This window comes from Phoca vitulina, unplaced genomic scaffold (assembly GCF_004348235.1).
Source record: "Phoca vitulina isolate PV1807 unplaced genomic scaffold, GSC_HSeal_1.0 scaffold12, whole genome shotgun sequence".
Taxonomy (NCBI): domain Eukaryota; kingdom Metazoa; phylum Chordata; class Mammalia; order Carnivora; family Phocidae; genus Phoca; species Phoca vitulina.
The window spans coordinates 28293078-28306932 of record NW_022589715.1 but is presented as its reverse complement, the minus strand read 5'-3'; the positions used below and the strand labels follow the sequence as shown (position 1 = coordinate 28306932).

The following is a 13855-nucleotide window of genomic DNA, read 5'->3' as shown; positions in this document are numbered from 1 at the left end:
GCGCCCTATCGGCCAAAATGGCGGCGGCCGTTGGCGCTGAGTTCCGCTTGTAGTTCCATTGCCTTACTACTCCCGTTGCAAAATGTGAAAGGAGAAGGGGCTGGCGGAGGGGGTGTGTAGGCAATGAGTCGGCGAAGGAAACATGGGGACAGCCCTGGCCTGAAGAACACGCCGCGCAAAGCGGCGGCGGCTGAGGAATGCAGCTCGATGGTCGAGCCAGGGAAGAGGCGGCTGAGGTCGGCCCGCGGCTCAGAGCCCCACAGGGCCGGAGAGACGTCTCCCCGGCCCGTGCCGCAACAAGAGCAGCCTCCAGCAGCCGCTTCGTGCAGTAAAAGTAACCCCGAGGGTGAGACGTCGGCAACGCGGCCTCTCCGGGCTTAAGCGCTGCAGCCCCACAGCCCCGCTTGCAATGGGCGATCCTAGGGTGCGGGTGGGGGTGGAGACTTAGTGCTTTCTTTCTCTGGGCTTCTTCCCTCGTGAGTCCGAAAGGAACACGACGCCACTACCCCCATGGTTTTAGTCTCCGAATTTGAGCTCTGCCACGCTCTGTTTGACCACCCACTTGCTGCCCCTGGTATAGGAATAGGCCCTGTGATTTACCTGTTTGAGGGAAGGAGGGCGGCTATTTCTATACCGCTCCTCCAGTCTTCAGCAGTGGCAGAGCAAGGAAAACTATCTGATAACCTGTTGCCTTCACTTTATTTCCAGGGGAATTGTTCCCCGCCCCCCCCCCCAAACTTTTTGCCCTGACTTGCTTTAGTGAAGGGATCATATAAACAGCTATAGCTATCTCTATCATCCTCAAGAGTCTGGGTGATGTCTCACTTCATTATGAATAAACCGGAAGTCCTGTGTATGATGTCTCTCAAGTAGGAAACTAAGGGCCCCTGAATATTTCATTCTGGTCAGTTTTTGGTGTTCTATTTTTTTAAAGATTTGCAGTAAATCCTGGTAGGAACTGAAATTCACACAAAAGCTCTTTCTTAAAGTGTGTTCTTAAAATACGACTTTTGTTACCTTATTTGTCTTTAGTTTACTCCCATAAGGCAATTCTGGAATGAACAAAAACAAATGTCTGTAGAAATTTAAAAGTGATAGTGGACAAAACTTCACAGGAAATGGGTCGCTAAAGCTTTTTGAAGTAATTAGCATAAGTTGGATAGAGTTAATGAAAGGGAGCTAAACAGACTTTTACTGAAGTTTCTGCTGGGAGCTTTTTGATTTTCAAAATTACAGGTGGTTCCCAAAGCCTCCAAGTTCCAGTGGTAATGAATGGAGTGACTAGATTATACAGTAGTAGACATTCATAGAGCTACTGAGTTATCTTAAAATACTTGCTATTTACAGTGTCAAATTTGTGAAGTATTACAAGGATTTTTATGTGAAACATTTCAGTTGTTATTAAAGTAATATCATCTCTGGGAGAAAATTTTAGAGTTAGACTATAAAAAGTAATCTAAAGGATATGTGACATTGGGGTATTAGGAAGTAAAGTAATGCTTTACAATGCAACAATTGTTTTTTAATCTTATTTTATGTAGAAAGATATGAAACACCAAAGAGAGTGCTGAAAATGGATTTATTGTCATCTACCTTCAGTTCTCCTAATGATCCAGATGGACAAAATGATATCTTTTGGGATCAAAATTCTCCAATGACAAAACAGTTAGGTAATTTATTATTAATTAATATTTTTATCTGGGTAAATATTTGGCAAATGATTAGGATTTAACTATAGAATTTCAGTAGGGTAATAACAGAACTTTTATATAACAGATGTTTTTTGAGAAATCTTACGTGATTGGTATGGTACGCATGTGATGTCAGTGCATAGTGATCTAAGCCATGCTAATTAATACTGTTTTCTATGAAGTGACTCCTATTTTTAAAAATTAAGTTTTTTGTTTACCATTTATAGGAATGTCTTTGTTCTTTAGGTAAAGGAAGAAAAAAACAGATTTACACCACAGATAGTGATGAAATCTCACATATTGTTAATCGTATTGCTCCTCAGGTAAATATCACTAGTTTTATAGTTTATTTTAGAACTGTGAAAACTATGCCACTAGGCCCATGTATGAAAAATGTTGTCTTTTACAATTCTCTTTTCTGAAAATAGAGCACCAAAGGTTACTTTTACCTTTTGTACTACTGAAATGTATGTTTTGAAAAAAGGAACATAATGTATAATTGGCAATATATATTTTCCTAAGCATATATCTTATATTTTAATTTTTTTAGAGTAATGAATTTTGACTAGAGCTTTGTGTTTATTTTGTGTTTAATGTTGTTTAACAATATATGGCATTATTTTTAAAGTTACTAAAATAATAGAATCAGACAATAAAAATTTAAACTTTTTAAAGTTTTTTGTGATTGGTATTTGTTTACTGTCAATAGCACAATTTTTCCCCATTGAAACTGCTCTTCTTAATACTTGTGGACTAATATGATCATTGAGAAATACTCGTAAAAGTGGAAAGAACACTGGATTTGAAGTTCTCAGTCTACCTCCTATATTGGGTGACCATAAGCAAGGCACTTAAGCTCTCAGAACTTTAGTTCATTCAGCCATAAACTAGAATTACTTGTCTTGCTCTCTCCATTGGACTATTATGAGGATTAAATTAGATAAAAATTCTTTGTAAACATAAGCACTATAAATGTAAGGTTATTTTAAAGTTCATTATGATAATTAAATTATTTGCTGTCATAGAACCATCCTCAAAAGTTTCTCTATCTTTATTTCAGTTCCTGTACTGCTTGAATGGAATAGAAATACAAGTTTAAGGCAGCCTGTATTCTGAACCTCTTTACTGTCCTCTCTCTTTTTCTTATTTAACAATATTTAAATTCAGAAAGCATCTAATTTTTGCTCAGTGTCCTCTTTGTAGGAAGTATGGGATTTTTCCTTGACATACCCTTGGATAGTGACTATATGTTCACCATAAACAATAGATGGCATTGTTCCAAACTGTGGTTACAAGGAATTACCATCATCCAGGTGGAGGAGACAGGAAATAAAGTTTTTCTTAGTGGCTATAAAATATCCAAAATTACAATTAGCACAGTCAAAACAACTCTGTTGCTACTAGCTTTACATTCCATGTTTGGCGTGTCATAGAAATTCATTTTATATTCGGTTCATTAGTTAAATAGCTTTTATGCCATAATACTATTTACTTCATAAGTTAACAATAGATCTTCATTAATTGTGGGTTTCACATGAAAGAAGCATAATAAAATGTGTTTGGACTGGCCAGCTTAAATAGTGATAAAAAGATAGTTGAGTAAATTACTGGACCCTTTACCTAAGTGGGCTGGAAATAATAGCTCACATAAAGAAATAGAAACAATATGCAAGTGGTAACTTGTATATAAGAAAAAATACAGTGAAATTAGTTGCTTTTAAGTGTTACTCTTTTCAACTAAGCACTTTTAAAGCATGTAAATCTTTGGTAGTGTAAGATTGTGATTAGACAGAATGACATGTTCATGCTTTTTATTTTTAGGTGAGTTACCTCCTCAAGTAGTTATTTAAGTCACCTTGATATTTTCAGATATGGCAATTTCCCCCCCCCCAAATATTCACTTCCATTTTCCCTGGACAATCATTTCACTTTTTTGAGGGATACTTTTCATATAGTGTTGTTTATTTGAGGATGTGTATTTTTTCATAATTTTTATACAACTCTACACAGAATACTCTTTAGGATTAAATAAAGTAATGTGTTCAGATTCCTTATATAACACCTGGATTGTAGTTGGAAATCAATAAATTATGCAATTATTAAAGACATTTTTAAAATTTAACACAAATAGTATAAAAACATACACAGGGCCCTTGTATATATAAAATTGGACATAAAAAGTTGTCATACCTTTATTCTCTAAAAATTGAATGAATTTAAAAATACTTGGTAAATGGACAAAGGGTCCATAATTAAATCATTAAGAATATTTTCCCTAAATTCAAGGTTGTTGTTGAAACAAAAGTGAAAATATATATTGAGTCTGAAAGTAAAATTATTGATTACTGGAGTATTTTGTGAAGCTAAAATCTAGGTTCAACTGGACATCTAAGAAAACTGCTTGCTGAATGAGGATTTTAAAGTATCAAGTTGTAGAGATATTTTCATCTAAACCTAGTAAATAAATATAAACTGATAGCTTCTTCATGCCGAGCATTTTTCTGGGTGCTGATCATAAGATCAGTCCATGCTTTTAAGTATCCTATAACCTAGTGATAAGATTATTTTTAGCTTGTGTGATAGTTATTTATGTTCATTCTAAGTATTATATTCATTCTAAGTACAAAAATAGAGTGGAAAATGGTTAAACCATTTGATTTGTTCATTTGTAACTAATGAATAAATTCATTTTCTAATTTTTTTGCATGATCAGCTGACTGAAAGGAGTAGCAAAAACATCGAGGATTAAAATGGCCCTTTCGTTCCCTTAATAGTATGGTTAAACTTCTTTTTCTGCTTTCTCTACTTATTTTTATTCTTATCCCTGCCATATTCTTAGCATCAGTTCTAACCTTGCACTTGACTCAGTCCTGAGTTTAATTTTAAGTGTTCCCAGTTCAGGTCAACATGGATTGTCCAACTTTAGATAAAGATTATAATGGGGATAGGGAAAATTTGGAGAATCACGTGATATAGAAAGAATTCCATATGTATCTCTCTCTATTCTTAATAAGTCAGTCAGTTTTCTCTTGGAAAAAAAAAAAAAAACTGCTTTTACTGTTGAATATGCATATGTTAACTAATTAAATTCTTAAAACTTAATTTTTTAGAAAATAAGAAATTACCAATTCTGAATGTTTTCACTTCCTGAAACATAAAAGGATCACTTCTTACAGCTTGTTATTGCCATCCTCCAACTTCTCATTATTCTGGAATTTGTTTAGTAACTATCACCTTACCAAAATTTTTTGCTTTAGGAAAATAATTCAGTGTAGTTAAAGTTTTTTCTTTTCTTTCTTTTTTTTGTTATGTAAATTTTTTTTTTTTCCCTTCTGCCAAAGGATGAAAAACCAACAACAAACTCCATGCTTGGCATGTGGATTGGTGCAACTGCTATTCCTTGTACTCCTAGTGTAGCAAAAGGAAAATCAAGAGCAAAAATCAGCTGCACAAAGTAAGTTCCAACTTTACAATTTTCCTGAGATTCAGTGGAGTAAATATTTTTAATATTCTGTTTTGGCTTTGTAAATATATCAAAATGGCTATAAATTATATTTTTTAGTTTTGACATGTAAAATTTTAGACTTAAAATAATTGTGTTAAAATTTTGAGTTTTAATATATTAAAATATGCTTAATAACAATTGAATATTTATAATGACTCTTAGAAGTTTTCTTAGTTATAATTTCTATAATTTTTTCAATAGGTTAAAAACACAAAATCGAGAGGAAGAACTTATGAAATTGGCTAAGCAATTTGATAAAAATATGGAAGAGTTAGATGTGATTCAAGAGCAAAACAAAAGAAATCATGATTTTATCCAGACAATTGCAGAAGCAGAGACTTCAAATAATTATAAAGATAATGTACAAATGCAGTTATTACATGATATAGGTCCTGAAATAGATAATTCTATAATAAAGAAGCCGATGAAAGAAAACACCAAAATGTCGGTGGTAAATGATCAAAATAGCAGTCAGAAGCCATTTGACCAAAATGCTGAAGCAGCCTTTAATGCCATTTTTGATGGCTCTACTCAGAAATGTAGTGGACAGTTCAGCCAAGATTTGTCAGATGCTTTTTTGAACACAAGTAATACCACCTTTGGAAAGAAAAGCGCTTTAAAAGAGGGGAAAATCATTACGAATGAAATTCTGGTCCCTGAAAAACTGACAGATAAAACCCCAGGATCACTTTTTTGTCAAGTAGACACTCCTGGAATGACAAAATCATGTGTGACTTCTTATACTGAGAAGCCAGAAGCTTTTCATAAACACCTTGATGCATTTACTACCAGTGATTTTGAGGATGATTGGGAAAACTTACTAAGTAATGAACCTTTTGTTATGCAAAATGTCAAAATGTGTGAACTTTTCCCTGCTCCTAGAACAGCCCAGATTGCTGATCAAAAGCAAAATTATAATTTTAACAATAAAAATGATAAAAATAAGTCAAGAATGAATACAAGTCTAGATACCAGGGTAAGGGATTCAAAAATTTTACAGGATCTCCCTTCAAAGACATGTAACAAGGAATTAATAGATTCTGGAAAATATGGGTTTTCACTAAATCCAAATGATAAACCAAGCAAATTACCATCCACTGGAAATAAAATGAAATTTGAGAAATCTTTCAATAAAACTGTTGTTCAAGACAAAATTCAAGACTGTACAGTTGCGTCTAATCTGACAAAAGTAAAAGAAGATAGGCACACTAAATTTACTTCTAATGTAAATATTTCTGAAAAGTCAACTTTGAACACAGGATATTCTAATGAACAAAAAAATAAGTCCATTTATAATCAGTCTTTTAAAGCACCTGCTAATATAGATCATTTTGGCTCTGCAACTTTGGGCAATGAAACCAGTGTTTATAATCCAAATCAGACTAATACATCAAAGTTAGGTTCTTTCTTTGATGACTGGAATGATCCATCATTTGCCAATGAAGTTGTTAAAGCATGTCATCAATTAGAGAATACCTGGGAAGCAGATGATGTAGATGATGATTTATTATACCAAGCGTGTGATGATATTGAAAGACTAACTCAGCAACAAGACGTTAGAAAGGACAGCAAGATATCAGAAAGTAAACTTGAGATGCATAATAGTTCCAAACATGGAGGCGAAAACATGTTTACTACATCTAAAGAAAGTCAATTGGTGCAATCAAAGCATTTGAATCTGAGCAGCATTTCAGGGCATACATCTTTCACAAATAGCTCACAATTAAATAAACCAGTGAAGATGGAAAAAGGAGAAATTTGTGGAAATTCTCCAAGCTTTTTAGGTGTTACAACTAATTTAACAACATACTCTAAGAACTCAAATTGTCAGATCAATAATCTACGTTATTCCTGGAATAACACTGATGTTCCAATACAAGTGAATAGTACTGAATCGGTTCTTATAGGAAATTCAAGTTTGAATGTGAGTTCAGATCATAGGAATACAGAAACTGCTACTTACAAGAAGAAATTAAGTACTCAGCATCTATCCCATAGGAGCACAACAGATGGAGCTAAGAGTGACCTTAACAGACCAGTTAGATTTCCTAAGTATACATTTACAAAGATGAAAAATTCTAAGATTCTTTCCCAGTTCAGTCAAAATTGTATACCAGCAAGTATTTCTGATACCAAAATTACACAGGGTTTGGAGAAAAATAAAACTGTCAGCCCATTTTGTGGGAAGACTGTTCAACAGCAGTCTTTGGTGAAACGTTCTGAATCTATGGAACAACCTTCAAAAGGTATGTATAAAATAGTTTTCTTTGAAAATTATCACCTGGGAAAGTAGCTAAACTAGTTATTTGTTATATTGAATTTGTGTAACAATTTAAAAAATCATGATATTTAACTAGAATTCTTAGTGACTCTTAAAAATAATCATGCTCTAATATACAAAGGGTGTGTGATTTATGTTTTCAGAAGACTGCATTAGATTCTTAGCTTTTAATACAGTGACTAGCATATGGTAGGTACTCAAAAAATATTTGTTGAATGTTTTCTGAATTGTTTCCTAGAAAATTGTACTTTAGGTAGATATATTGCTGTGAGATTGTGTTTACTAAATGTCTCATTGTTTTAAAACTTGAATAATCTTATTCCTATGTTTAGCAGAACATTGAGGTGAATGATATTTGAAAATTCAGAGCATTCTAATTAAACACATTTGCTACTGTAATATCTGATATAAAACTCTGTTAGTTGTGATGGTTAGAACTGTAATTTACTAAGTACAACCTGTCATCTTTGATTCTTCTGATTCCTCTCCCACAATTCTATCAAGTTCTACCTCAAAAAAAAATACATCTCAAAATTGTCCATTTTTCTCACTCTTAATTGCTACCACCCTTATCCAAGCCAACATTTTTTGACTAGATTGTAGTTCTTTTATCTGTCCCTTTTCAATTCTAGTCTCCAAACAGTAGGATAATCTTTTAAAAAACAAACAGGCAAATATGGCATTCCTGTGCTTAACCACAGCCTTCAATGATGGCCCATCATTTTTCAAATAAAATTCCAACTCTACGCTGATTTATAAGGCCCTGGATTACCACTCCTTAGCCTGTCTGTCTGCTTTTTTATCTCACCTACTAAGCTTCAACTACACTAGCTATCTTTTTGGTTCCTCAAACAGAATAGTTTCTTTCCTAGTTCAGGAGATCTGACTGTGCTATTCCTAACTAAAACTACTACTGCCCAGCATTTGACCCCCCCATTCCTGTCTTTTGGTTGGTGCTTTTTTATCCTTAGGTCTCATTTTAAGTATGACTTCCTCATAGAGACCTTCCTTGAACAACCTATAAATAGGTCTTTTCTTTGTTATTTTCCATCATCTCTCGTATTCCTTCGTTTCTTTTATCACAATTTGCAAGCAAGTATTGATTATTGTCTGTCCTATCTGTGAATACCTAGGCGTACCACAGTATCTGCCACTTAGAAGATGTTTAGTAAGTATTTGAATGAATATCATGCAATATAAGGTGAAAAATCTGTTATTCACTGATGTTGTAATGTTTTTTAAAAGGGACTGTGTCTGGCATAACTACTTGTACATCTTAATGCCCAGTTCTTTCTCACAGCCTCATGTTTTCACAGATGCTGTTTCCTTCACCAGAAACACAGTGCCCCCACATTGCATATACCAAATCTGCCCAGCCATTTTCCATTTGTCCTTTAAAACACAATATGTTTCTGTCCACCCAGATAATTTAGCTTCACTTTCTCTGGGTTTCTCCAATACCCAGTGTTAACTTCTGTTATAGCATTTACTATGCTAGCTTGTAATTATTGATTTTCTTAATCAGTCTTCCTCACTGGGGGCTAACATTAGGATTCTTTTTATAAATTTTTTTTTTTTTAAAGATTTTATTTATTTATTTGAGAGAGAGAGTGAGAGAGAGAGAGAGCACAAGAGGGGGGAGCGGGAGAGGGAGAAGCAGACTCCCTGCTGAGCAGGTAGCCCGATGCGGGACTCGATCCCGGGACTACAGGATCATGACCTGAGCCAAAGGCAGTCGCTTAACCAACTGAGCCACCCAGGCGTCCAACATTAGGATTCTTATGTATTATGTAGATTAATGCTAATAAGGTGAGGGAGTCTTTAGCTCCTTTTAGCATTAGATCATTGTTTTCTATTTAGACTCTAGATGATGATTTTGTTGGCATTACTGCTACAACTTTCCTATTTAAGTGATCCCACCCTTTTTTTTTTTTTAACTTGTAACAGTAATATGCTGGTTGTTTAAAAAGAAAGAAAACAGAATAGATTAATTTGGAAGTGAAAAATTAAATTCTCTATTTCTCTTTTCTCACAGCCATTCCTCAGGGAAACCACAGTTAACAGTTTGGAATACATCATGTAGTATTTTCTGTGCATATAAAAGCATGCATGCATGTTTGTGTGTATGTATATGTGTGTATACCTACACATTTATTTAATCAGATGGAATTATGTACTATGTACCTACCCTTTGACAACTTGGTTTTGCCTTCATCTAATATAGCTATCTTTTCCTGTTATTCATATAGTTTTGCTTCAGTCCTTCTAATAACTACATAGTATGTTATTATATGGATGTACCATGATTTATTTAACTGTTTCTCTATTGATGGAAAGTCCAGTTTGGTTGCATTTTTTGCATTACAAACAGTCCTCCAGTGAATATACTTCTACATGAATTTCTCCATGCTCCTGTGATTGTATCTGTTAATTATTGAAAAATTGATGTAAGAGAATGTTTTGAATTTGATGGATATCACCAAATCTTCCCCCAAAGTTACATCAATTTATATTCTTATCAACATTGACAATGAATATTTCCCTACATTATAGCCTTGATATTTTGAAACTTTTAAAAATTGTGGTCAATCTATAATTTAAAATATTTAAATTTATATTTAAATAAGTGTAATTAATTGGACCATACTCTCAACATGAATTTAGTTACATATAGTTATAACTATATTAAAAATGACTACATCTCTGCAATATTTGAGTTTTCCCAAAACTACTATCCTATCTGCATTTTTTATGGGTGGATAATCTCTTTCAGTTTATCTTATCAATTTTTTCAAGTTTACTGATAGTACCTAATCTTCTAATTAACATTAATCTTCTTGATATTGTCTATTGTTTCTACTTTCTTTTACTTTGTTATGTAGCAAGCTGCTCTCCAGAGAATGTCTCTGAAACAAAACCCATTTAACTACCTCATTGCTGTAAGGCGGGGTTTGGCAAACCATGGCCTATCCAAATCCAGCCCATAGCCAGTTTTTGTACAGCCAGCATGCTAAGATGGTTTCACATCTTAAATAGTTGAAAAAATCAGGAGAAGAGTAATATTTCATGACCTTTGAAACTTACATGGAATTCAGATTTCATTGTCCCTAAACAAAGTTTTATTTGAACGCAGTCACATCATTTGTATTGTCCATGGCTGGCTGTTTTCATGCTACAATAACAGAGTTGAACAGTTGCAACAAAAGACCATATGAACTTCAAAGGTTAATATATTTACGTTCTGGCCCTTCACAGTTTTTTTTTTTTTTTCTTTTTTGCTGACCTCTGCTCTAGGATAAAGATTAAGAAGAGCCACTTTTGCTTTGTATCTTGTAATAGTTTGAGACTTTACCATGTATTTTTATTGAAGATTGAGTTAAAGGAAGAGCTGATGGGAGAAATGGATGACTCTCTCTAAGTCAAAATTTCATAGTGTGACTTTATTTACATCATTTGAAATTATTTTCCAAGAATATCACCAAGCCAGTTGTAAAACCAGTTTTAGAGAGCTATGTTCTTTTCTGCTGTCATGGATTATTAACCTGTTTTCCTTCCAAACTTACGGTCACTTCAATTGTGTGTGTGTTCTGAGTTTTCTTTCTCAGCTTTGAGACTAAAATATTAGATAATTAGTCAAGCTAATTATAAAGTATCTTGTAGCATCTTTCTGTAAGGAAAAATAGCTACAAATCTGTGAGATAATTAGTTTAGGAAATAAATAAGGCATCAGAGTAATCTGGGGAGTTTATCTAAAATATTTACCTCTTACCTTGAATACCCTCTCCCATTTCCAATTATACCAAGAAAGGAAGGGGAGACAGATAATTTATTTTGGACAAATAATCTCCCTTAGTTAACAAGGGAAATGTCTTACAACAAAATCTGAACCTTTGTCTAGATGGTAGTGTAATATTTCTCTGCCAACAGTACTACAGATTCATATTCTGTGAGAGGCAGATCTTACAACATAAACAGTTTTACCAGTACAAGGTCATGTAAATATGATTTAAGGTGATGGTCTTAATTTTAAAACATCCTTTAAATGAGAAAATACGTTTGCTAATTTTAAAGTTTGATTATTATTACCAGTATGTAAATAATCTAATATTTTAGCTTAAAGTGACTAAACTGTGGAATTAAATTCATTTTATTAGAACTTAGTATTTTGCATAGATATAATTGGATATATTATTAAAATCAAACTTAACTATTTTCATTAATTTAAAACACATTGTTTATTTTATAGTATATTATCCCTGAAGTATACACTAAAATATGCTGCATAGGAATATGTCAGAATGCTTCATATTTCTGTATACTTAAAAAGACATTCAAATTGAAGATTTTATTCAGATATTCTCCTTTTTGAAATAATTTTCTAATGTTTATATAAAATGTATTCTCCAAATAAAAATATTTGACAGTGAATTATATGCTTATTGTCATGATAGATTTCACTAGATCACTCTAAAACATTTGTCCTCAATGGCTAAAATGAAAATCTTGGAGCTCTATAGAGGAAAAAAAGTTGGTGTGAATATTAATATAGCTTATCAGTAAAAATACACTACTTGAGGTATTTGTATTTAATTCATTATATTTTGACTGCTTTTTTACTAAAGTTTATATAACATTTAAAATCCCAGTTTTTAAAAAAATATTCATTTGTGAATTATATAAATTAGATGTCCTTATTCACAAGAATTATGTGCTAGGAAGTTAAAATGTACAGTTTAATCAAATGAACTTTATGACATTTTGAAAAGGTATATAAAATAAGGACAGATTGATCAGTGCTGGATTTTCTTTTGGCTAGAGCACTATATCTGTAAGTGGAGGATCATATATAGTAGCTCAGTGTGAAATAGTTATACCAATATGGCAAGTCTGGATAATAAAAAAGTGAAAACTAAAACTCATATTCAGGATGACTTCACAGTCTATAAAAGTAATATCTATATTTTGTTTAATTTTTAGAGGAAGAAGAGAAAAATAAAAAGTGTTCTCCTGAAGAAATTCAAAGAAAAAGACAAGAAGCACTGGTTCGAAGAATGGCCAGAGCACAGGCAGCATCTGTAAAGGCAGCTCCCACTTAACTTGATTTCTTTTGTGAAATATTAGTTGGAAGACGTAACGACGACAGTTAATAGCTATCTGTGATAGGAAATATTTTTTCTTGATTTCTCTGTGAGAAATTTAATGCTGACTTATAAAGCATGGACTTCTTTTTTTTTTTTTTTATGGACTTCTATTTTATTTAATAAATCAATGTTTGCAATTCAATGAAACCTTTCCTTGGAGAGGTATGTGAAAATAATTGTATAAAAGTTTTGGAAATTCAGGAGAGTTAGCGATTATGTTGTAGAATTATACAGAGTAAGTAGTTATATTTTTAAATATTGTGGATCATCCAAAAGTGGTAATCTACTAATTTTTTTATCATAATAACTCCCTAATACAAAGCTTCAACTCACTAAGTAAATAAGATTTTTTTTTTTATAGTTTTACTTTCAGTAACTGTTCCTAAGTTTTTTATACATTTCTGAATCTTAAAAACACTTTCATATTTTTAGGAACATGGTTGGTGGGAAATGACTTCAATTTATTTGTCAGTAAATCACTATTTTTAATTCCTAATCTGAAATAGATTTTAATTTTATTTTTCTAAAACATGATGTATTTTGGAAACTTTCCACTATTTTTAGGGAAAATGCTGATTTAAGAAGTTTAGAAAAAAAGTAGACTGGCTATATAAATAATACAGTATTATTAACATTTAGAACTGTCAGAACCTTTAGATATCATCTGGTCCAACTTCTTTTTTGTATAGGTGAGAAATGAATACTGTTATTCTGAAAGTCACAAGGCAGGTTAAAGCTGTGCTGAAATTAGAATGATTGCTTTCATTCTAATGAACACCTAGACAATTGTACCATTTTCTTCTGAGTATTAATTAGTATATAAAATAACTTGTTTGTAGGAGCATTAATTATTTCATAGTATAAAACTAAAAAAAAATAGTAACTCAGAGTACATTAAGGACTGTTTAATAGTAATGCTCATTGTTTTGTGTATTAAAGAATTCATTCCAGAATATAAAAATGAGAATCTTTCTCTTTTTAGTTTTCCTATAACTATTTAATTTTCCTTTAATTAGTTTTCTCACTTTACTAATTTGTTCATCTCTATTACTCTATTTTTTTCTTTTTGTCTGTTTAGAATTCACTAAGCCAGAAAATCTAAGCAGAGGTCATAAGGGCAGTAAGGATGCTTTATTTGTCCTAAATGACTTTGGGAGACTTGATGAAAGGTATAGATGCAAAACACCTATTAGTGCATTTACCACTATTCAGGTGTCTTAGAGCTATGATAATATCA

At 32.6% G+C, this 13855-nt stretch overlaps 1 protein-coding gene across 3 annotated transcripts; it reads left to right on the top strand.

Moving 5' to 3' along the window:
- Window positions 1-13584, top strand: ETAA1 (ETAA1 activator of ATR kinase). Of its 3 annotated transcripts, none has more exons than XM_032410828.1 (6): window positions 1-346; window positions 1542-1670; window positions 1938-2014; window positions 5033-5145; window positions 5398-7442; window positions 12455-13584. In XM_032410828.1, exons 1-6 carry the CDS (start codon window positions 124-126, stop codon window positions 12571-12573), a joined length of 2706 nt encoding a protein of 901 aa, XP_032266719.1. In that variant the 5' UTR covers window positions 1-123; the 3' UTR covers window positions 12574-13584. The 3 variants fall into 3 exon arrangements, with proteins under 3 accessions (XP_032266719.1, XP_032266720.1, XP_032266721.1); XM_032410829.1 differs by lacking the exon at window positions 12455-13584 and adding an exon at window positions 9513-10024; XM_032410830.1 differs by lacking the exon at window positions 1-346 and having other exon boundaries at window positions 1577-1665.
- The last annotated feature ends 271 nt before the right edge of the window (window positions 13585-13855 follow it).